Consider the following 22,222-nt stretch of genomic DNA (forward strand, 5'->3'; position numbering starts at 1 on the left):
TGGGGAAAGCTGCCAAAACTCACTCACAGAAAGGTAAGGATCAGGACCCCCATCTCCTAGATGTAGCTTTTATGTAGATGCAGAGATGTAAAACTAGATGTAGACTTAGAGCTGTAATTTAGTTGAGCTGCACCCAGAGCCTTGCTAATCCAGTTGAAAGGTGTGAGTGGTATTCGGTAATGAATTGCTCTGATAGCATTACAGATGCAGTTTGCTGGATTGACCCAGTGTGACTGTGTGTAGATATTGGGAGAACCTTCACGTTAAAGCTTGGCTTGGATAAAGCTAATGGAAAGGAGCATTCTCTTGACTGCCAAAGCTGCTGAAGCCTATTACAGGCTCCTGTCTGTGGCACTAATACGTATACGCTAGTCTTCCTGCACAGAGAGGGAGGGAGGCTGAGTATTAGCTGTGCTGAGATGTACAGGGTTAACAAACACATGCTGCACTTGGTAACAGTTAAGGCTTCAGCAGGACACACCCCATTCTTCCCAAGCCTTTAAGTCCTGGAAGTAAGTGGTTACGTGGCAAGACTCTTGCATTCTTGGCACCTTCCAAGAGCCTGCAGTGCTGTCAAGTATGAATTCCAGCATGCCCTCAGGCTTCCATTTCCATCTCCAGTGCATATCCAAAAGCAGTGTGTACCCCCAGCATCATTCAACTCACATCCCAGTGACCTCACTGCTTTTACATCTGCTATCTCAATACATCATCAGCACAGCTGACTGTCACATACTCCATGCATTTGGGAAGTGCTGTTAAAGGTTTTGCCTTCGAGTGTGATCAAATCTAGACAGATTGTGAGAGAATTGGGGGCAGGGGAGGAACGGGTAAGTCGATAAGGAGGGAACCATTCGGATGATTTGTGTTTGTACAGCGCCTGGCATCTGGGCACTACCGCAATACAAATGAATAGTAATACCACCTTTGGCCAGGGAGATTGTTGGGACAACTCCATGTATGTCCATTGGCTTCAATGGAGGCTCCACCAGGGACGAGTCTAGTTTGTTGTCTCTCCAGCACGACACATCCTTGAGGCTACATCTCTGCTTTTACAGTCAGCATTTAGAAGCCTTCAGTATTTCATCCGCTCTTGGAACATGTCCCACCCCCTCTTAGATAAAAACTCCTTCCCCTTTGATCTGCTCCTGCTATTGTCTATTTATTTTGATCTTCTGCTGTTTTATATCTGCTTATGAGTATCTCCTGTGTCCTGATAACCGCTCCTCGCTGGGGCTAGGAGGTCCTGGCCTGCATTTACTGCAGGTTGAATCAAATAACTTGAGATGTATTGAACCCTACTGCTGGCAGTTCTTTCCTCTGCAGCCTTTGTCCATTGAACTCATTGGAAGGTTAGGCCATTCAGCCAGCACAGTGCATGTGTTCTGTGGTACATTTCCTGGTACAGGTTAGGGGGCTTGCTTTGTTATTATTTATTGACAGCGGGACCATCAGGATGCTCGGTGCTTTCCAGGCATTCAAGAAAAGGCACTACTGATTTCCAGGGGTTCCCAATGTAAACGTGCCGTGAGTTAGATAAATGGGAGGTTTGGGCAAGTGGAGAGGTGGAGGAAGGGTTTTCTGGGAGTTAGGCAGGACTAGGGCATGCTTAGATGCTAAGAGTCCTGAAGCTGCTTAATTTACAGTGGAAGCTCGGCAGGGTCCTTCATGGGTCCTGAATTGTCGGAGTGCGCAGGTGGCTTAAAGTCCTCCCATTCCATCCCTTCCACCAGCTCAGGACGCGAGTAACTGTGAATCAGGCCTGTTGTGTTCTCAGTCATACAGAATGTGCCTCTCGGGAGGCAGCTCTGGCTGGACTAAGAGTCTCTCTTCCTCCATGCTCCACCCCTGCCTTCTGGCCTGTGTCTTGGGCAAGTCACTTCTTCTGCGGGCGGCTCAGTTTCTCCATCTGCAAAGTGAGATTCATAACGATACCAACTGGTCTTTGCAAAAGCGTCTTGAGACGGATGGCTGAAAAGTGCCGCTTGGTGGCCAAGCGTCATTGTTATTGGCAATTAGATGGTAAAAACGCTCAACTCTTACACAGAGCCTTCCAACTCGAGAGCTCCGCTTGTTTTGCATAGAACAGCCAAGTGTCACTGTCCCCATTATACAGGCAGGAGAAGTAAAGGACAGAGGGGGAAGTGACTCATCTGTAGGAGCTACTGGAAATGTGAATAGATAGATAGATACCCGGGCACTGCTTGAGCATTTTAAAAAACAAAATAAATAAAAAGCGCTTTTGAGTGGTATCGTTTCCCAAAATGGCCTGTGGGCTAGATGGAATTTACTAGAGCATGGGGCGGAGGGGTTGGGCAGAAAGTGAAATGAAAACCCGATAAACACTGCCGTTCCATCTGGCATTGCTCTCCCTGATGCCCCAATCCTGCAGGAAGCGCCACGCTGCCGCATGCAACCCCCACTGACTGAAGCGGGCCTCACGGGACCATACAAGCTTTCACCAAGCTCTTTTCCTCCAGAAGTTCCAGCTCAGGGAGCTGACCTCTGCACAGACCAGTCTCTCCTTAGTGTCTGGCAAAAAGTTGCCAGAATGAATTAGAGAGTTGACTTCAGCAGGTTGTGCTTTGTATTGAGAGCACAGTTATGAATAGTTTATAAAGGATTAATAAATGATTAATAGCTGTTTAATTAAATAGTTAATCAACTGACATAGAATCCAAGAGTCTAAACATCTAGAATACTTTCTACAGATGTCTTCCAGCCAGCTGGAATACAGACTGTTCAGGTCTGTAACATGCTTGTAATGTCTAGCAATTGTTTATTAACACTTTCTCAGCTCTTTATAGGTGTAACCTCAATATAAATTGTGAGCATTAAAGGAATTAGGCCATGATCCTGCAATTCTACTTAGATTGTTAGCTCTTTGAGCGAGTGTGTCTTTTTGTTCTGTGTGTGTCACCACCTAGCACAATGGGGTCCCTGTGTGGATCCCGTTGCATGATTGGGGCCCTAGAAAATTGTTTTTAAAAGGAGATAGAAAAATAAAACTAGCAGAAACATGAAGGTCCAATTCTCAGACAACAGTGGGTAGGAGTTGTCTGTCAGTCTGGAATATGGTCTTGGGACACAGTCATGATAAAAATCATAATTCCATTACCTTTGTCCTTGGTCGAGATGCGTTGCTCATGGCTGTTCCATTCTAAGTGTGTGCGCGCCCACGTGCACAGTCGTCAGTGTTTGTCTCAGCAGTGGCACCCTCTGGACTGCCACAATCATGCGTTGGTGGTATATTAGGAGCTGCCGGCCCTATGCGCTCTCCGTTCCTTCTTATCCCCTCCCATGACAGCTGGTCAGAGAGCCTTGTCTTGCATTGCAAGAACATTAGCAGTTCTTAACAGCCCATTGTTATTCTCTTTGTATATAGTTCTTAGGTACTTAGTTAGCCATTTAGTTCAATGTTTGTTGTTAGTTTAATTGTTACAGTCGGGGCTGGACTTTGCCCTGGAGGGGGCATGCCCCGTTCCCGGGCTTCAAACCATGTTCTTCATGCAACAGGCTGATGGCTGTTAGAGACTGCCTCTAACAGCAGCTGTTTGAAGTGCTTGGGGGAATCCCAAATAAAGGACAAGTACAGAATTTGCAAGAACTGTCCCAGAACTCAGAAGGAGCGGGATATCCTCTTGAAGGACCTCTTCATGGAGGCTGCACTCCACCCAGCGTCAGAGCCCTCTTGATTGGACTTCACTCCTAGCACCTTGGCGTTGGTGCAGCGCTCCCTGCCGGCACCAGGCTCTGTCTGGCACCGTTCCCCCTCACCAGTGCCCAAAAAGCTGGAAAAGAAGAGGCTCCCCAGTGGTGTTTTAGGAGGGGAAGGGGGCTCAAGGGCAAAGGACCTAGCTCAGGGCACCCACCTGCCCCGGAGCTACAAGGCGGTACTGCTACAGTCGGACCCCCTAGCCCAGTGAGGGATCCGACTCCTGGGAGTGGCAGGGGACCCTGGCTGCTATTGGGACCTTCAACACCCAAAGCTGCCCAGGCGGCCAACAACCTCATGGGCTTGCTGGTACCGCCAGCCATGGGACCCCTCCCCCAGAGAGCGGTGAAGCACCATCAGTTCCCGGATCACAGACATATGTCCCCATCCCCACAACCTTGGTCTCTGGCCAGAAGACCCAGGTGTCCGGCACCACGCTGTCCTTCCACGAGGCATGGAACACTGGAATTGAGGCACCAGTCTCCATATTCTCGGTACCAGCCAGCATCTTGACAGAGATCCCCCCGGTGTAGGTCCCTATCGCCTAGACAATCTCCCAGGTGTCGGTCTTGCTGTTGCGGCACTGGTCTCCACTGCTCCGGTACCACTTGTTGGACAGACGCCCCTCTCTGCCCCCTAGGCATTGGTCTCTGACAAAGGTCCTCCTGCAGACTCAGTCTTCCACAGCCCCGCCTTGGTCACCGGAAGGGGAATGGTTCGAGTCGGAGCCAGAGTTCAGCCCCTCGCTGAGAAGAGGATCCCCATTGGCCCCAGAAACCGGCCCAGCATCCACCACGGCATCAGTGTGGAAGCAGGGCCAGTGGCCTGCTCAATGGCCTTTTGGAACCTTGAGGTGTGCCCATGTTGCCTGTTCCATATTCCCACTACTCCTCCCTGGCCACCTCAGACAAACCATCTCCAGCATTTTGAGGTTACACTCCCATCACATTCCAGGATCCATCCTCCTGTTTTTTCCTCAATCAACTGCTCCCCTTTTGGTCGGCATATTCACAAGTAACTTTGGACCGATGGGTGCTTGACATAATATCTTCGAGTTGCACTCTACAGTTCTGGCCAGACCTGCTGTCTCAGAACCAGGGCAGCCTTCTGCACTCAAATCTGGCAGTGTTGCACCTGATGGCTTGGTTGCTGCATGGTTGAATGCGGAGGAACAGGAATGCTCGGCCCATGCCCAACAAGTCCTGTTGGGGAGCAAAAAGCCCTCCTCCAGGGCGACCTACATGGCCATGTGGAAGCAGTTTATGTGCTGGACCGTGGACCAAGATATTCAGCCTGTGCGGGCCTCACTGCAGTCAATCCTGGACTACCTTCTGCATTTCAAGCTCCAGGATCTGTCTCTATTAAGGTCCACTTGGCCACCATTTTGGCCTTCCATCTTCTGCTTCGGGGGAGGGGGGGTTGGCTTTCACTCAGGACATGGCAGTCAGGTTTCTCAAGGATCTGGCGCATCTTCACTCCCACGGCCAGGACACCATCCTTAAGGCAAAAATAGTCGCCGACCGTGCATGTGGGCGCGCACGCACCTAGAAGGGAATGGACATGAGCAATGCATCTCGAAGAACAGCAGTTACAAAAGGTAGGTCACCATTTTTTACTGCAGATGTTTTAGATTATTAGAACTGAAATGCGTTTTGCAGATTTGAATATTGAAGAAGCTCAAATAGCGCAGTGTTGCCATTAGGGTTACATGCATTATGGTAGCTGTTGGGGCCCAGCTCAGATCTTGGCCCCATTGTGCTAGATGCAGCATACACACATAGTATGAGACAGTTCCTGCCCCAAACTGCTAACAGGCTAAACAGACAAGAAGGGTGGGAGAAGGGAACCTATGGCAGTGGTGAATTAGGCCCTTTGATGCCATCTGGACAGCCTTGGTAGATGGATTTCCCCTTCTCTCCTGCATCGGGTCTGCCCCTTTGGCTCTCTGCAAGGATCCAAACTCTAGCACTTCCAGGCGGTGAAGAATGGGTGTCTAGTCAGGAGAAGCAGCATGTCTTGGATTCAGGAACTCCTCTCTTCCACTCCTGCTCTTGTCGCTGATTTGCAGTGTCACTTTAGGTGCCTAAAGTTGGGTTCCTAAATCCATAATGGGTGGCTTGATTTTTCAGAGCTGCTGTGTACTATGGGAAGCTGGGGGTCCTCAGTTCCTTTGGAAATTAGGCCTGTTCTTTACATGCCTAATTGTGGACTTGGGTCCCAAACAGTTGAGCCTTCCCATCTCCATGCCTCAGTTTCCCCAGCTATTGAATGGGGAGAACAGCACACACCCACCTCGCGCGGATTTTGTGCAAAGGAATTCCAGTTTGTAAAAGAGCTTTGAAAATGCAAAGCACTTTCTGAGAGCTGAGCATGATTCCGAATGTATTAGCAGAGGGCGTTGGAGGATGGAAGTAGTAAAAGATCTGGGTCGAGAGAGCAAGGAATGCTCTCAGTCCAGATCTGTCTGTCTGATTTTAGAGGATGAGTCACTCACCAGCACTCCAGGGGGCTCTGCATTCTAATTTAATTTTAAATGAAGCTGCTTAAACATTTTAAAAACCTTATTTACTTTACATACAACAATAGTTTAGTTATATAGTGTAGACTTATAGAAAGAGACCTTCTAAAAATGTTAAAATGTATTACTGGCACGCGAAACCTTAAATTAGAGTGAATAAATGAAGACCCGGCACATCACCTCTGAAAAGTTGCCAACCCCTGCTGTAGAATATAACAGAGAATTATACCCCTGCTATAGAAATTCTTTTGGGTGTCTCAGTAGAAAGGGTATAGTTCTATGTTAAATTCTATACAACCCTATTGGTTTCATTGCTATTAAATGCCATAGAATTTTTTCCTAAGTGTTGGCCTTTCTAGTCTTGTTTCTCCTCCAGGACAGTGGTCACTGTCTTGATGCTTCAGAGGGAGACCCATTCATCCCTATTGTGAACCTTGTTATTTCTGCCATGCTGGAGAAGAGATTGAATTCCTTCTGATCTTTGCAGCCCAGCAGCTCACACCCTGAAGCACGAGCTCTGATGATGAGCCTTATCTTAGCATGCATAGCCACAGATGTTCTTGATGGTTATAAAAATTATCCAGCTTTTTCTCAATGCTCAGTAGGGTTACTGTTGTTTGCTTAAGCCGATGGGACTGTTCCATTTGATGAGGCACCAAATGTTGTTCCTATATTTTCAGATAAGTTTATTTATGAAACACGTACATCAGCAGAAAAAGCGGATCCAAACAGCTGCACTTGCCTTAAATAGATGCCAAGGTTTGTGCCAGCAAAGGGTTTTTCATTCATTCACTTTTATCTCATTAGGATCCATCTTCTCATGGCTGCCTCCTCATCCGTTCCACTTTCAATTACCCCAGCGTAAATTCAGTGAGAGTCACTCTGAATTCACACTGGGTAAATGAGAGCAGAATGTGCTCCCCTGTGTACAGACTCCGGTCAGTGTTTGATGTGGAAAGGGTTAACGCACTCTCTCCTTGAATAGAGGAAAGACCATATGAGCCCAGCTGTAGTGAATCAGGCAATTGCCTTAGCACTAGCTTGTAGGGAAGAGGCAGTGTTAGCTGGAAAAATCCTTTTTTCAGCCAGCTCAGACTTTGGCTGTATAAAGTTGGCTCATTTCATTGAGCAAGAGGCTGCAGGGAGCCTTTTGAACTCAGAAGTGCAGAGACCTGAATTGTGAAATTCTGAGTCATTTTGAGCAGGCCTGTAAAAGTCTGGTAATATCATTTGGTTGGACGTCAAACTCCTGGGATATTGAAACTGCCCCCAGCCAAGGCTTGCCTAACTTGTCACATTATGGTGACTTCCCATCTTTGGAAGCTGCAGGCTCAGCATGCTCACTCCAGAATGACATGCAAGGGGCGACACTCACTACAAATGAAGAGAAATAGGCAGGAAAACAATTAGGGATGATTTCACCCCAAGGTAAGACTCTGGGGCTGGATGTTTCCTTTATTAAAATGCACAGTGCATCCTTGTGCAAAACTACATTTGGAACTGGGGTTGGTAGCACTGTAGAGCCCATGCTGGCTGTACAAAGGGAGTATGGTCTAATGATTAGAGCCTGGCAGCCTCTCATTTTCATGTTGTCAGGCGGTGGGGGTCCATGCAGGGGAAGCCCTATTATCTAGCAGCCAAAGCAGGGGACTAGGAATTGGGAGCGCTGTGTCCCATCCTCAGCTCTGCTGCTGACACTGGGCTTGCCCAGTGACCTTGGGCAAGCCCCCGAAGGCCTCCTCTGTGGAGCTGCTGGTCACCTCTAGCATCCATTGAATTATGTGGGAGGCCAGGACTTCTGGAAACCAGGCTCTTAATCCCTCTGAGCCTCCATTGTTAGTATGTCTTCCCTACCTATACGGGTGATAATTCATACCCCCGCCTTACACTGCTGTAAAATCCTGTGATGGGAAGGGCCAGGAGTATGGTTAGATCTCTAAGGCAGTCTAGGGAACTGTTGTGGTAACTTGACTAATGGCAGGAGCCCTCAGGCTCTGAGAGAGTGGTTGCTAGGCTGCCTCTTAACTGCCCAGAGTGCTCACCGGAAACCACCTTGTGTGCGTGTCAAGGGTGGTGGAATCGATCTGTCTCCTGTGATTTCTATACAGTTCTAACGTGCAGTTAATAGACTGGCTGATTAGCGCTGCTGGTAATTAAATGCTATTGATCTGCCGTGAGCTACGTGTTGCGGGTGCAGGGAGAAATTGGCAATGGCTAGAATGCAGCGAGGCCGTTGATCTCTGGAGAGTTGTGATGTGTTTTTTTGCAGTTGGAAAATGAATCTTTTTCAGGAGAATTCCTCGCAGCCTGGCAAGTAGCATGGTAGATCACATTGTTATATTCATCTGGGCTTGAATGGATTTGAGTTCTCATGAAAGTGGGGGTGGATCCAACTTCTGTTGAAGCCAATGGGAAACTACATTAAAGTCCATAGGAGTTTGTCCACTGATGTGTAAAAAGGAGATGGGTAAATAGGATCACCTAGATCCATGCAGAGTGTGATCAGCCAGCTTTGTGTATGCAGCTAAACTCTTCTGTCCTAGTATACTTTGGTCCTAGGCTCCCTCTACACAGCCCTGCTGATGCTGCTCAATTTCAACTCACAGCTCCCCACACGCAGCTCTGTTGATGGACATCCACCCGGACTTGGAGCCCCCAACCTCTGCCATTCCTGTCCTACGTCTTTTTCCTGAGTAGTCACGATAGTCACATCAAATAGTGCATTGACCTTGTGATGCATGACAAAGGGGCCTGGGAGGAGGTCAAACATGTTTTCACGTGTTGACCTTCTAAACCAGCATGGAGACTCAGATTCCGAGACGTGAAAGCTGCCTTGGTGACCCACTCTCCCAGTGAGGGCAGTCAGTATCCTTACCATCTAACTTTTTCTCAGCCTGTTTTGATACTGCAAACCCAAGTGACGTCACCCACCGTTTGCATTGGAAGGTATTATGCTGATCGGATTGTATCGCTTAAACACTGATCCGGCTGCAGCTGAGTCTGCACTTCTCTGTGGGGATGCAGGGCTGGGCAAGGCACATTCATGTTGGAGCGAAAGCACCTCTAGGGTATGCTTCACGTTAATTACTTTGGGGAACTGAGCAGCCCAGATTGCAAGCTGCATTTCAGCAGGAACTGACCCCAGATCTGCCGATCCCTGTCCAGAGCCCTAAGCTCCGGACTCAACCTGTACCTTGAGCTTTTCTAAGGCTTTGTTGCTCCAGAGGTGGGGCAGCGGGAGCTGGGATGTTACCCGAGAGCTTTCGTTGTGGCACTGCTTTGGGTGTCTCTGAGGGCAAGATTCTGCCGTGAGGATGCGGATGGGCTGGGTTCTCACCTAGCACAGCAGCCGGCCCTGCTGGGTGGTGTGTGCGCGATGGACATACCTCCACACAGGCCACTGGAGCATTTGCTGGGAGCAGGGCCTGTGCTCCCCAGTGGGGTTCTGGCCAGCCCTTGTGCCAGGCACAGGAAGGTGGGGGAACTCCTTGTGCTTTCTCCCCTGCCCCATGCATAGAGGCTGCCCAGAATCATCTAGCCTTGAATGGGGATGGAGCTAAGGCCTCTGGTGGGTGCTGCCTGATCCTAGTGCTGGATGCACATTAGCCCAAGCTTCGGAGCTGGGGGTGTTTGAGGCCAGCTGGAAGAGGACTCACAGCAGACATGAACTGCAGCTACTGGGCTGTAGCAAGGGCTTGTCTATTTCATGCTAAAATTAGCCATACCATGTGCCTAAATCACATCAAGCAGTTTGGGAGGGAGAGAGGAATGACATCAGGAGCTTCTGACCATTTTCCAAACCTCTGTCACTCAGCTTTCCTGGCTGCATCTGTTTAAAAAGCCCTTAATAGCCTGCTCTGAAGGTAATTTAATTGAAATGAATCAGTGGGTGAATTACAAAGTGGCTTGTCTTCCTCCATCTATCTTCATGAGGGATTCACTCATTTACTTCTTTATTTGCAGCCTGGCATGACGGGCAAGTGCAAAGCACCTTAGAGAGGGAGGCTATGAGCAAGGTTGGCCCCCAGGGCTGGGACTATCAGTACTAGGGATCCCCCTTGAGAGCAGGAAGGGCGTGTTGTCTAGTGATAAAAGGCAAGCAGCAGGAATCAAAGCTCCTGAACTTTGTGCTTGTCCAAAACCCAGTAATGTCTCTAGAAAAACTCTGACTGAATTCAGCAGGCTACAGCTCAGGTTCTCTGTTCTCGGCAATGCCTTCTTCCCTCTGTGCCTGCTGTTGGGGTTCCCCTAAGATCTCTTTCACTCGGTTCCCCAAGAGTTTGGTCCGACTTGAGTCTCGTCGCTCAGGTTCCTTTATTTGGCATACAACAAGGTAGGTGGAGTTGATCAGTGGGTATAGGGCATACCACACATTCAAAGTTACACAGCAGACCTCTTCCTTTATATACATTGACACAGTACATTGCATTTCCCATACATTGCATCACACGTTTTGGGATTGGCTTGATCACTTTGTAGGAACCAATCCTTGTACAGTATGCTCTGTCCATGCACGACTTACTCTTTACCTCATCTTTGCATTCCTGACTTCTCTTGTCCATTGTGAACAGTTCCCTGGGGATTCCTCCCTTATCTTCACTAGTACAGACATTCTGTTTCCAGCTTGCTGCTCCATTTACCTCCTTAATCCCATCTCCCAAGAAATGAGCCTCAGCCATGTGTCAAGCTAGGCCTACCCCTGCATTAGCCAGTCTGTGAAATAGGGATAATACTGTGCCCAGTCTCACAGGGGCTTTTAGTGTTTGGGAAAGGCTTTAGGATCCTTGATTGATGGGAACAATTTGTGCAAGGAGGGTGCTTACCCCTGTGTATTTTATTAGCTAGTATAAATGGGGGAGCAACTGCTGTCAGGTGATGAACACCAATGTTGCCTCCATCCCCAAGTTAACTCCATTGTCTTCAGCAGAGCAACTCCCGATTAACGGGGCAAGTGGGGGCAGAATCAGGCCATTCTCTTCATTAGCACAGTACTTCATGCATAAGTAGCGAACTTCTCTGGTTAAGACATGGGGTTAAGGAGAAGAGATTATGGCTTTCATTACCTGTTTTGCAGTAGCACCGGGAGGCCTTGGCCCCACTGAGCTACACTCATGCCATTTTCTATTTCAATCACCTTCATTCAAGAGGAATAGGGATAAAGCCATCATTTCTCTCTCCTCTTGCAGCTGGATTCTCAGCAAATTACCAGGATCCAAGTTGAAACCAGCATGGGGTAGCTATGGTATGTTGTTGTAGGTTGGTCTTCCAAATTGGCCTAGAAACTCCTGAATTTGGATTCCCTTTTCTGTGCTCCTGAGCAGCTGCTTCTAGGCTTTATATTGCAAATCCTTCAGGACCGAGATTGTCTCACACCGGTGTTTGTGCGTGCCCTGAGGCCCTGATCCCAACTGGAGTGTTCGGAAGCTCCCGCAAAATAAATATTTACTACTGCTGCTTCTATCTCCTGAAAGAGGGCAACCGAGCTGGGCAGGAATTATGGGTTTGAGAAGGAGGATTTTTTAATTTGATGGGGAAGAGAATGGGAATTGATGGAGTTAACGGTGGGTTGGGTTAATGCAAATGAGGTGATGCATATTCATAAAATATTCCTAAAATTGGATCATGGCATCATTTGCAAAAAGTATCTAGACCTGCGGCCTTTGGGTGTAACAGTAACAGCTTTGTGGGTTTGAGCTCACATGCATCACAAGCACTACTGGTTGCTCTCTAGTTCCCCCCAAGCTTTACTCTCTGTCAGTGAAAAAATACTGCAGAGAGAATGCTTCTGCACCCCCATCCCCAGCTCTGAATCTTGTCTGCTACAGTGTGTTGTCAATAAAGCTCAGTGCTGGCTCAAGGCTCTCTTGCAGCCATCTGCTTGGAATAAACAGTCTTATATACCTCCCTAATTATAACCCCATGAATTTGCTTGGTAATGTCAGAGGCTGAAGAAAACGGTGAGTTTGGTTTACGAGGTGGATTATGGCATCGTCTTGCTCTGCTGAGTTCACATTTGACAGGTGGAATGGTGACAAACTGGGAGAGGAAATACCTTTTATTGGACCAACTTCTGTAGGTGAAAGAGACAAGCTTTCAAGCTACACAGAGCTCTTCTTCAGGTGAACCAGTAACGCGTGCTGTCAGAGATTGGAGACTCCCCTATCTTATCCCACTCCAGCGTGGTCTCTCCCATCCTATTCTTTATTATTATCAGTGGAGATTGGGGCACCATGGTGCTAGGCGCTGCACAAACACACACGGCTTGTCTACACAGGAAAGTTGTTGCAGTGGTATAAGCGAAGATGTGAATTTAAACTTATTTTAGTTAAATTGGTTCAGCCTCTGTGTGGATGCTCTTATTTTGGTTTGAGTGGCTTTTCTCAGTTTAAAGGTTAAACCTGTTCCCAATTGACTTTTCCTTAAGTCGACAGAGAACAAGTTTAAACTAAATCAAAGTAGGCCACTCTTAAGCCAAAATTAAACTGATGCAAGTTTGTGTGTAGACAAAGCTATACAAAGAGACATTCCTTTCCCCAAAGCACTTACACTCTCTAAAGAGACATGACAGACATAGGGTGGGAGAGGAAACAGGGGAAGAAAACCCAGCTCTTCTAATTCCCAAGCCAGTGCCCTACCAACTAGACTATGCTGCCATCTGTTATTTTCTTCTTGAATCCATAGGCTCAGATCGTTGACTGGTATAAATTGGCATAGAGCCACTGACGCTAAGCCAGTTTGTACTAGCTGAAGATCTGGCCCCAGGTTTTACAATAGAGGAGATCTGCTGTTCTGTAGTGTATCATGAGCCTAACTCCGGAGCTGGGAAGCCTATCAGGCAGTGGCTCCATAACTAATGTAATCGCCTTTCTCCAGTGGTTCTCTTTCCTTTTGTTCCTCACTTGCTGGGTTGAGGAGATTAATTGAAATGCAACATTGTTAAAGCAAATCCATTTAGCCTGTGTTCACCAATGATATTTTCATCCCTTCAACTGGCGGTTATATGGCTCTGATTTAGAAGCAAAATTCACTTTTCTGCAGACCAGAATGCTGTTTCAACTTATTCCCTGTAGGGTAGAGAGAGGTCTGCATGCACCAAGCCCACAAGAAGCATCATACTCCTTGCAAGAACCCTCAAACCAGAGACAGCCAGAACTCTTGCTCTGCAAATCCAGGATATGTGAGAATAAAGGACCCCTCCACCCCGAGGTCATGCACAATGTATGGAGCTAGGTGGATTATTCTATTGTATCCCAGTGATTTAACCTAATGTTTCCGCTTTGAGTTATCCACAAGCAGGCTTTGATCTCCACAAACCTATTCATTGTGTGCAATCACTGGACCAGTAGTTGATGTGAATATGTTTCTGCTGGTGGTTTGCTCTGATTAAACTTGGACAATACATACTTTGTCATGCAGGGGGTTTGGTGGGTTACTGGGTCACATGGTATGGTTGCTGCTGCCTGACTGGATGATGGGAGGAGAGTGACCTGTTGAATACCTTGAGCTGTGTGCAGGTATAAAATAGTTCCTCCGAAGCTGTTAGTGTGTGGGCAGAAGCCATGCACTTCAATGTTCATGAAAAGTAACAAAGAAGGACTCACCATGCTCAGATGGTCCCTAGGGCTGTTGGCAGCATCCGCCTGGCTCCAGCCCCCACCCACATATTCAGCTTTCCAGCAAATGCCTGTTACAGGGTCCATGGGGTTTGCAGTATGGGAGGTGGTCAGGGGTTTTGCCCCATGTACATGATCTGCTTGCTCTGTACTTCCAAAGGTCACTGCTGACCTTTGCTGTTCTGTAGTTGTTTGGATGGCCAGGTGGCTTTTGGGAATACAGGACCATCTGGGCTGCACAGCCTAGCAAGGAGCCTGACTGGGGCAAGTGAGCAGAGTGGGGAAACCACATAAGAAAGTAATCTGAGAGCGGTGCTTCCATGGGGCCTTTCCATCTCAGGAGGGGAAGCTCCTTGGAATGTACGGGGATGGTTTATAAGGCCTGGAAGGGGACATGGTATCAGGGAAGGACCTAGGTAACCTGCGTGGGTAGCTGCGTTGCTGATGTCAGGACTAGTGAGGCTTCCGGCATGGGAGCATGCACCCATGCTCTCTCCTGGTCAGAGATAATGGGCTTTGTTCATCCCTCTGTTGGCACAGGGGCTGAAGGGAGGCCGATTGGTGCCTGTGCTCTTCGGCGGCTGCGGTGCCTGGTGTGACCATGAGCAAAGGGCCTGAAGGGTGGACATTGCAAATAGCCAGGAGAAGAGAGAGCGGACAGGAGGAAGTTCTGGCAGGAAAAGGAGAGGGAGATGCACCAGGACATAATAGGGCTTCTCCAGCAGCAAACACAGATGCTGCAGACTCTTGTGGTCCTGCAGGTTCAGCTATTGCAGGCTCGCCTCCCTTTGCAGTCCATGGAGAACTCCATTGTAGCACCTCTCAACTCCCCCTTCAACCTTCCACATGGCATCAGGGGCCACAATTCCTGCCCATCCCACTCCACCCGAGGGGACATTAAGGGGAACCACTGCTTCACATACACTGACCTGTGAGACCCACGGTTGCTAGATGTGTAGGTAAAATGGACAGGAATGTTCTTTCCCCTTGTTAAATTCTCTTCCATTAATTTACTAAGTTTTTAATGTATTTGCCTTTAAATTGCACAGATTTTTCTTTGTGCTGGTTTTGTTACTGAATAAAATTCTATTATTTGGAAAATAAGTCGTCTTTATTAGCTCCCAACGTACGCTGCGGAGTGCCTGGCAGTTCTGAAAGCACCCACTTATTTGTTACTGTACAGTGTGACACAACTCACAGGATCAGTAACAAACACAGTGTAATCGTCATCAATGCACAGTAAGCACCGGAAAATTAACAAGAGCACTGACAGTGTTATATTCACAGATGTACACCAAGCACCACAAAATCCCTAACAGGCTCCAGAACAGCAGGGCCAGGTAGAGCACAGTGCACCACAACGCATGACTGTGGCTCACTGCCCAAGTGTTCTTTCAAAGCCTCCCAGAGCTCTATAGCTCCGTGCTGAGTTCTTCTAATAGCCCTTGTGTCTAGCCGTTCAAGTTCAGCAGACAGTAGCTTGCCCTCCACCCCAGTGGCAGCTTCTCCCCATTTTGCTTCACGGGTGTTATGCAGGACACAGCAGGCAGCTGGAACCATTGGGATGTTTTTTCAGTGAGATCCAGCCTTGTGAGTAATAATACCAGCGTCCCTTCAGTCTTCCAAAAGTGCATCCAACTGTCATTCCTCTCCTGCTGAGTACATAGTTGAATCTTTCCTCCACGCTGTCAAGGTGGCCTGAGCAATTTGTTTCTGCCCCATCATACATTGCCAGACTTCCCAAAAGACAGCGCACTGGATGGCGGTGGGTTACACAGTGGGACACTTACCCATAGTGCACAGGACTGTACATTGACACGAGCACTCCTGGTGAGTCCTTGCATCGGTGCTGTGTAGCCGAGCATGCATGCACAGACGCGATGTGCTAACTGGCGGCTTCATGCCAACATCACTTGTGTCAACCCAGATTTGTAGTGTAGACCTGGCTTTTCTGATCACAATGGTCCCCTCTAGCCTTATAATCAGTGTAAGGGCTGTGAGAGGTTCATTACTTACATACTCTCTTGCCTCCGGGGTCTCACTGCAAATAAAGCATCAGGCGGTTGAAAGCAGCTTCCTGCTTGTTTGAAGGCTGTTCTTTCCTCACACGGTGCTTTAATAACGGGGATTAGATAGGTGCCATCAGCCCCTCATCGTGTGCACTGAAGTACCGCCACAACAGCAGAGGTGGGTTTGCACATAAGCAATTATGGAACAGCAGAACCCTGTTATTTTATCTCCAAAATTGCTGAGCTGAGTTACCTAACTCTTGAATTAATTGTGATTTGGGTGCCAGGATTGGCTACTAAAATAACAGCAGAGATGTGATACAACCAATGCTAAGTACTGGGAGTGAAGTCTTCCAGAGGCTCTTTCTTGCTCAGAATTGCACCCTGCATTCGACTTCCGAATGTCTGGCTTTTTGCTGCACAGCTTGGGTTCCCTGGCATTGATACATTTCTGTCAACCAGTTCTGGGGAAATGAGATAATTGTTAGGTGGGTATATTTCTTGATGTAGAAAATGGATTAGTAAAGAGTTGGCCTCTGTTGTAATTTTTGTAACCTTTCTTGCCTTTTTTTGTCTCCTCTTCAGGGCCTGAAGCCAATGGATCATAATGGTTTGGCTGATCCATATGTCAAATTGCACTTACTCCCGGGCGCTAGTAAGGTGAGTTGTTTTTTAAATTCCATCTGAAGTCTGTGTCGTGTGCACAGTTCAGCTATGCAATTCTGCCTGCCTTGTGAAATTATACCATATAGTGACTAGGTATAGCAATACATAATGCTGCTGTTGTGGGTTGGGATTTTCCAGTGCAAGTTGGCTATGTAAATAATGTGCTGTATTTTAGGGGGGAGATTTTCAGCAAGCCTCCTTTGAATATGGCATGCACAATTTGCAAGTACATCCATGTTCTAGTATTGCCAACGTGCTTGGAGCTGTACCGTACAACAAAAGAGAGAGTCCCCAAAGAGTCTCCCTCCTTAAAGAGAGAGGGGCTGAGCTAGCACACTGATGAATGACCGTGTAAGCAATGGTATCAGTAGAGAGACATAGGTGAAAGGGTGCACGGATTAAATTGTGTACACTCAAAATGTACATTGACCTTTTTCATTTACTATCTTAGCAAGCATCTCTGTCAGAAGCACAAAGGGTGATATCCTGGAACCATTGAAGTCAAAGCTACCCAATCAAACGCGTCCTCCTTTCCAAAAACCAGAGAGGCCTAGCAGACTGAGCATGGGAGTTTTTGCCATTGACTTCAATGGTTCCAGGATTTTCACCTTTGGGGCTTAGTATAGCATCCAGCAAAAACTACAGAGCTCGGATTTGAGTTTAGGGTATCCCTCCTAAATGTCTACTGGGCCTAAACTCTCCAATCAAAGAAAGAACCAGGCATAAGCAACAAGGTACAGTCAGGGCAAAAGTCTGCACAAAAATGTAGTGTGATCTGGAGTTCATGGGCAATCTGAGTAGCGAGTGGAGCTGGTCGAAACAGTTTTCTGTCTTAAAATGTCATTTTGACAAAAACCAATTTTTTTTGCAAAATTCTATAGATTTCAACAAAATCTTGTTTAGAGGAAAAAATTGGAAAAATTTCAGAAATGTCAGTGTCCCATGTTGATGTTTTCAGAACAAAGCTTTTTTATTTTTCATTTTGAAATTTACTTTATTTATGTATATCTATATGTCTGTTTTGATTCTGACCCTTTAAAACAATGTGTGTGAGTTGACCCCAAACAAACAAACAAAATTGCAAATTTGTTTTGTGAAAAAAATGGATGTGACTGTTTATTTAGAAAGTATTAACAGGTTTACAAATCCTTGCCATGTAAATATCTGAAAGAAAACAATAATCCAGTGAGCTTTTGTTTAGAGAGGTACTACACAGGAATATAGTCATCAGATCTGGTTTTCTTTCTCTAATGAGAGGCTATTAGTAGTCTAAAGTAACTAGAAATTTTGTCTTTCATCTTGATCCAGGATGAATTTTGTTTTCAAAATCTCTAAATTTGTCACAGAGAAAGAAAATCCAGTTTTTGACCAACTCTAGTAGCAAGTGCTAACAGGAGAGGGAGGCCTTTAAATGAGACTGTGCCACTACCACCATCGAAAAGCTCTTGGCTTTTGCAACAGACGCAGACACACTCTTTAATAACGGGGTCCCAGACATGCTGGGCTTTAAAGATGATCCCTAGTACACTGAATTTCACCCAGGTCTGGGATGGTCACCAGTGAGATGCATAGATGTTATACCTGCATAGTAACCCACTCCATGGAATCATTGTCCATGACTGACTTATCTTGAGTGATGGAAGTGCTCACAAGCTTCCTGGGCCCAGTAAGAAGCCTGTTGAAAACGAGCTGCTGAGTGACAGTAGAGCAAGCTGCCAGGGAAGTCACTAATACAGATGCTTATGTCTGTCATAGTTCACAACTCTGCAGAGACTCCCTTCCCTCAGCACGGAAAATCCTTCCCACAGTGAGCCTAGAGTTGCATGTTCACTCATGCAGTGCTGGCATGACCAGCAGAGCTCCTCTAGCTCACTACTGGGGCTGAGTGGATTGAGTTCAGGAGCTCGCTGGAAAGCAGCTGGGTGTGGAAGTGTTGTAAAGCCTATGCAAGCCAGGCAGAAGGGCGTTTCTGGAAAAACAGCTCCTTTCTCTTCTTCTTTTGCATTTTAAGCTCCGCAGTCCATAATAAAACAGATTACAGACTGGAAGGAAAATTTTCCATATATGTATGGTTTGAATTTGCTGGCGAGCGATGTAATTAATGATGCTGCAGTGTAGTGAGAAGTCAGTGTAACTGATGAGGTAGGTGAATTTAAATACTGTATGCATATATATAATGAATATTAATCTCGCTCTCCTTTTCCACCAAAATAGCCAGGCCTTTTTGGGGAGGTATATTTTTGTTGCAGTTCAGTTGAATTAATTCATAATTCCCAGGGCGTTAGAGGGAGTTTTTACCATGGCGCATTTCCAGTTTCATTAAAGATAAGGAAAGCCATGAGCACTTTCATTAGTATATATTATCTGTCCCTTTTATTTTTGCAAACCCACTGATGGAATTTCTGCTGTAGCTAGTGAAGAGCAAATGGAAGTCTCCATACTTTCCTATCCCATTTCCTACTCTTCAGTAGCAGGGGCAAAGTAGGAGCAATGGAGCGGTCTTGAGAATGGCTGAATTTAAAAACGACGCAGCTGCACCTAGAATAACTTGCATTCTGAGTGTCCCGTTTGCTGCAAAAAATTCATGTGCCAAAAATTTCTAGTTTTTATAAGGTGCAGTAGTACTGTGCACTTACTGTATGTAGGGCCATTCATCTACACAGCTCAAAGTGCTTTGCAAAGATGATTAAGCCTCATTATGGCTATTTACACATTGTGTAGCTGAAGCACACAGATGGTTTAGAAAGTTCAGCCCTAAAGCTCTGAGTGTTAGGCCTCTAAACTCTATTACCCGTCAATAGGACGTAGGCACTTAACTTCCTCCAGAGTCTTTTAAAACCCACCCCTAGTGACTGGCTCAAGGTCACCCAAGAAGTCAGCGGCAGAGCCGAGATAGAACCAGGAGTCCCTGCTCTGTAACTGTGTTTCTGCACTTGCGGGAGACTGAGTTGCTACGAAAGACACTGGGCAGAATTAAACTTGCTGTGTTTATATTTTGGAGGTGGGAGAAGCAAGTAGAAAAAGTGACCCAAATAGGAACTTGAAAGTGGGGGGAAAAGGGAAGTTGAGCCTCTTCCATTACCCTCACCCAACCACCCCTGGCATGTCTAAGTTAGATTCTACCTGTGCAGACAGGCAGGGTAACTGTCATGCTGCTAGGTGGGCTGGCTTGCCCCCTGAACCCCCCCTCTTCATAAAGCAAACCTCTTCCGAATCTTTTGTACAACCGCTGTGGGAAGTGAACCAGAAACCCCCGGCATGAACCAAACAAACCAGGATTAGTCATGGGCTGGGGCTTAACAGCGGGGCACCTTTTAGCTGCTGGGTGATGAGTGATGACTGGCAGATTTCCCCCGTCTCTTGCTGATCTTGGTTTCCTTGATGAATTAGTAATGTGTTGGCTCACAGCAGGTCAGGGGATGGTGGTGGCACCATGACAGCACTGGCTCTCAAGGGCTGGTCTGATGCTTAGCACACCGCCCATGCTGTTGTCACCCTGCCGCAGCTCTCCTGGTTACTGTGTTCTTTGCAGCTTCTTCCACATCTGTAGGAGGAAACGCTGCCATCCGTTGTCTAAGTATCACTGTGCTTCAGGGGCTAGTGATGTGTCCGTCACCACCTGATATCCAAAAAGCATCTCCTTAGCACCTGAGCCTGGGAAGGGATCACTGGAAACCCAGCTCATTACAAACAGATGCCCCCTCTAGCTGGTTCTGTCCCATCCTGTGTGCTTTTTCTTTTTCCCTTTCTCTTCTCTTCCTGCAGTGGGAGGGTGCAGGTAAATGCCTCCAGTGCAGCAGCTCTCAAAATGAGAGCCACAGGGCCACACTGGTGACGCACAGAGCTGGCTGGGCGTGAGGTGCTAGCTCCTCTTTGCCTCTGGCTGCTCCTTGCATTGAAAGAAGCTACACAAAGGCATGGGAAAGGTCTCCTGATGTTACTCTGCCATGCAAGCAGCTGCGCGGTGATGTGGGGTTGTAGCAGAGAGAGGCGTGGTCTGCGCAATGGAGAATGGGAGAAGAGGTGGGGCCAGGCCATTGTGGCTGGCACGCAAGAAAACTTCTCTGTTATGGTGTGCGGAGAGTCTGAGACAACTTGCTGTAGCAGATCAGACCTCCCAAGGCAAGCCAGCCAGCTAGCCGAGCGATCGCTAACTAAGCGTCGGAGGTGCCCTAGCAGGAGCCTGACTATAACTGTGGATGGTATAGTCTTTAGTAAGTGCTTGGGAGAGAAGGCACAGCATGTATTCACTGCCTTGCATGGTGACAGGTTTCAGGGTGGCAGCCGTGTTAGTCTGTATCAGCAAAAAAAACTAGGATGGCACTTTAGAGACTAACACATTTATTTGGGCGTAAGCTTTCGTAGGCTAAAACCCACTTCATCGGACACATGCAGTGGAAAATACAGAGAACATGAAAAAATGGGTGTTGCCATACCATAATTAGCATGGGGAAATAGTTTTTACTTTGTGTAATGACCCATCCACTCCCAGTCTTTATTCAAGCCTAATTTAATGGCGTCCAGTTCGCAAATTAATTCCAATTTTGCAGTTTCTCGTTGGAGTCTGTTTTTGATGTTTTTTTGTGGAGAATTGCGACACTTAGGTCTGAAATCGAGTGACAGGGAGATTGAAGTGTTCTCTGACTGGTCTTTGCATGTTATAATTCTTGATGTCTGATTTGTGTCCATTTATTCTTTTGCGTAGAGACTGTCCGGTTTGGCCATCTACATGGCAGAGGGGCATTGCTGGCACATGATGGCATATTTTTTCCCGTACCGTTACTCACACCTTCTTGTCAACTGTTGGAAATGGGACATCTTGATTATCACTACAAAAGTTTTTTTCTCCTGCTGATAATAGCCCACCTTAATTGATTGGTCTCATTACAGTTGGTATGGCAACACCCATTTCTTCATGTTCTCTGTGTGTATATATATCTTCCTGCTGTATTTTCCACTGCATGCATCCGATGAACTGGGTTTTAACCCACGAAAGCTTATGCCCAAATAAATGTGTTAGTCTCTAAGGTGCCACAAGTACTCCTCATTTATTCACTATATACTGACTCAGATCAGCTGGCTCTCCCCAGGTTTCTGGCAGTGCCCATTCCACTACGTGAAACAGCCAGCCTTTGATCACTGTCCGTCGGAAGATAGGCCCAAGTTTCAGGTTTATAATGAAACCCAAGCCTGGATGAGCATTGCCTGCTTTTGAATTTCCTCCTGTAAGCTTTACTCAGGTCCAGGATCACTGCCCAGGGAGAGCCTGGGTTTGTGAAGTATGTTGGAAGAGCCACAGTGCTACGGGATGGTGTGTGGGAGAAGGGTTCGCACCCTAGGACCTATTCCAACTCCCACTAAAGTCAATGGAAGGAGTCTCTTGGATTGCGGCTCTCATCACCAGGCACTAGTGTGGAGATGCTGTACAGTAAGTTACATACAAAGGCATCAGTTGCATTTCCCTCCCAGTCAGCTGATTGGTGCTGGAATATTGGCCCTAGCGGAGCTGCTGGTCAATCTGTGTGGCTAGAACGTGTCACGTTATTGACAGGAGAGGGAGGAGGAACCCCCAGAATGATCCACAAGATCAAGAAATAACCTTCTACCTCCCTCCCCCAGCCAGCAGGCATCCATGTGTTGGTGGGCCTGGTGAAGCAATAGGAGCCGCTTCTCTTGAACCCTCTGCCTGGAGGTTCAAGGG

General features: G+C 47.2%; 1 protein-coding gene across 1 annotated transcript in view; it reads left to right on the top strand.

Moving 5' to 3' along the window:
• DOC2B (double C2 domain beta) overlaps positions 1 to 22,222 on the top strand; it is a 126,394-nt gene that overhangs the window by 36,506 nt on the left and 67,666 nt on the right. The window contains exon 3 of the mRNA XM_037880618.2: positions 16,441 to 16,515. Coding sequence (XP_037736546.1) covers positions 16,441 to 16,515 — 75 coding nt within the window. The remainder of the gene's footprint in view (positions 1 to 16,440; positions 16,516 to 22,222) is intronic.

This window comes from Chelonia mydas, chromosome 17 (assembly GCF_015237465.2).
Source record: "Chelonia mydas isolate rCheMyd1 chromosome 17, rCheMyd1.pri.v2, whole genome shotgun sequence".
In the NCBI taxonomy this organism is placed as follows: Eukaryota; Metazoa; Chordata; order Testudines; family Cheloniidae; genus Chelonia; species Chelonia mydas.